At 41.7% G+C, this 1,866-nt stretch overlaps 2 protein-coding genes across 2 annotated transcripts in view; both read right to left on the bottom strand.

Moving 5' to 3' along the window:
* Positions 1–1,866, bottom strand: part of LOC107629933 — a 6,590-nt gene that overhangs the window by 2,189 nt on the left and 2,535 nt on the right. Inside the window, exons 2-3 of the mRNA XM_021118332.1 lie at positions 282–330; positions 100–174 (exon numbers count right to left, since the gene is read on the bottom strand). Coding sequence (XP_020973991.1) covers positions 100–174; positions 282–330 — 124 coding nt within the window. The remainder of the gene's footprint in view (positions 1–99; positions 175–281; positions 331–1,866) is intronic.
* On the bottom strand, positions 840–1,860 carry LOC110270013. Its single transcript, XM_021118333.1, has 3 exons — positions 1,453–1,860; positions 1,177–1,353; positions 840–1,072 (listed from the first exon to the last, which is right to left on the bottom strand). The coding sequence occupies exons 1-3, from the start codon at positions 1,507–1,509 to the stop codon at positions 893–895; spliced, it is 414 nt and encodes a 137-aa protein (XP_020973992.1). The 5' UTR covers positions 1,510–1,860; the 3' UTR covers positions 840–892.

Genomic DNA, 1,866 nt, shown 5'->3' with positions numbered 1-1,866 from the left:
CCTACTTAATTAAACAGCTCCTACTTAGGGTAAGGGGTACAGCTAGTGCTGAACATCACCGCATTCATTTTTGGTACGCAGTGACGTTGCCGGTCTTACCATAATACTTGTGGGTAGGAACCAACGTTGTCTTTCGGAGGTAGTTGTGAGCATGCGAACCACTACATTAAGGACCTGCAGTATTAAAAAAATAGAAAACCTCGTCAGCAGGATTTACAGAGCTAACATAGTCGGCTTGGCAATCGTTGGAATAGTTTGTGTGTTTAGTACTATTTACTCACATCATCGACAACCTCACATTGTGGCACCAGGGTAAGAAGCGCTCCCCTACTAGAGATACAGTCGCCAACGTCGATCAGAATTTCGTTGTCGTGATATTGAGGTATATAAACGTAAGTATGTAACCAAAAACTTTCATAATTTAATTAATACATCAATCAGGAAATAGATTACTAAGTATTTCTTTGTTATCTCAATATGCTGACATGGATACCTTTAATTTTTTACTACTAGTGCCTTCCTAAAAGATTTCGTAACTATCATATTATTTATCATCGACGAATAAAAAACTACATCAGCATATATGTGTGTGTCAGATAAGTTAATTACTCTGAGTAACAGTAAAATTAAATTCATTAAATTAAAAAAAAAAACACAAACACACAAACATACACAGAAATACCTTTTTTACATATGTGTGTGTGTGTGTGTGTGTGTGTGTGTGTGTGCATCAATTTCATGAAAACTATAAAATACTTGTAACAACTTCTATATTTGGGATATCAAACTTGGATTTCTCTAATCACCTGATTCGCTAGAGGGGGGACACTTGTTATTGGTTGTTCATCTGTTTGTTTCATTTTTATTATGAGTAAGTTTGACTTCTCGAACTCTAGCACATTAAATTCATATCATGACCTTGCCTATGCACAAGTCGCGTAGGAAATCGTGCACCAGTGGGTAGTGTTATGTACATATGTGGAAGGTCTCTGCTAAAGATGTACGTTGCTACGGCTAACTCCAGCTTGGACAAATTCATCCCATCCTTCGGATGGAAGACCAGGTCCATAATCTGAAAGATATAGTTCACGTTACTGATAACTTACACATCAGAGGACGTTATTCGATAAGAAGATTCGGCATGTTGTATTGAAAAAATCGAATGTAAATCTTAACCTGTGGGATTCGCTCAACCTTCATACTCAGCAGACTGCCTAAGTGGACCACGTCGTCAGGAGCAGGGGGCCGGGCGTTGCACCTATGCCGTCCAACAACTCCATAACCCACACATTCTACGTTAGCCTCCGTGTTCAATGCAGGCGTGTCTCCGTCGGTGTCGGCGGTTAAATCCACTTGAAAAATGCCACCAGATTGTGTCAGGGCGGCAACGTAAGTTTTAATTGAGTAAGAAGTTTTGGCAATTGAACAAAGAACAACTGGAATACTTTATACCACTTCAGGTGAGGGCTTTGCGGGTGATGTCGTAGGACTTGAGAGGAATCGCAACATCGGCTTCTTCTTTCTCCTCGTGCTACACGGAATGTGGTCAACACTGAAGGTGGTGTCGATAACTGGTCAGTTTGTTGCGGCGTGCGGTTTCTGGATTTTGACCGTTCGAGGTCGCTTTGCGGGTTTCTGACTTCTCACTAACGTTACGCCAGTTTCTGACCGGTTTCTCATTTGGCAACACTTGCAACTGTCGCAAGTGCCCTTAGAAGGTGCAGTTACCTACATAAAGGGTTTGTCGGCCGCCAGTTCTCTGATCGCATCTCTGATCTCCAAAACCACCTCATCGTGTCGGGAGAGGGCATCTGACAACCTTTTGATATCGTACTTCATACCGGAGACAGTGGTAACAACGGTCTC

The sequence above is a fragment of the Arachis ipaensis genome, chromosome B03, assembly GCF_000816755.2.
Source record: "Arachis ipaensis cultivar K30076 chromosome B03, Araip1.1, whole genome shotgun sequence".
NCBI lineage: Eukaryota > Viridiplantae > Streptophyta > Magnoliopsida > Fabales > Fabaceae > Arachis > Arachis ipaensis.
This window is presented reverse-complemented; position numbering and strand designations above follow the sequence as displayed.

Coding starts and splice junctions, on each gene's coding strand:
- LOC110270013 (XM_021118333.1), bottom strand. CDS start 1,509: ATGTTGCGATTCCTCTCAAGTCCTACGACATCACCCGCAAAGCCCTCA. Junction 1,354..1,452: donor CAAAGCCCTCACCTGAAGTG/GTATAAAGTATT, acceptor GGCATTTTTCAA/GTGGATTTAACCGCCGACAC. Junction 1,073..1,176: donor AGGTTGAGCGAATCCCACAG/GTTAAGATTTAC, acceptor TATATCTTTCAG/ATTATGGACCTGGTCTTCCA.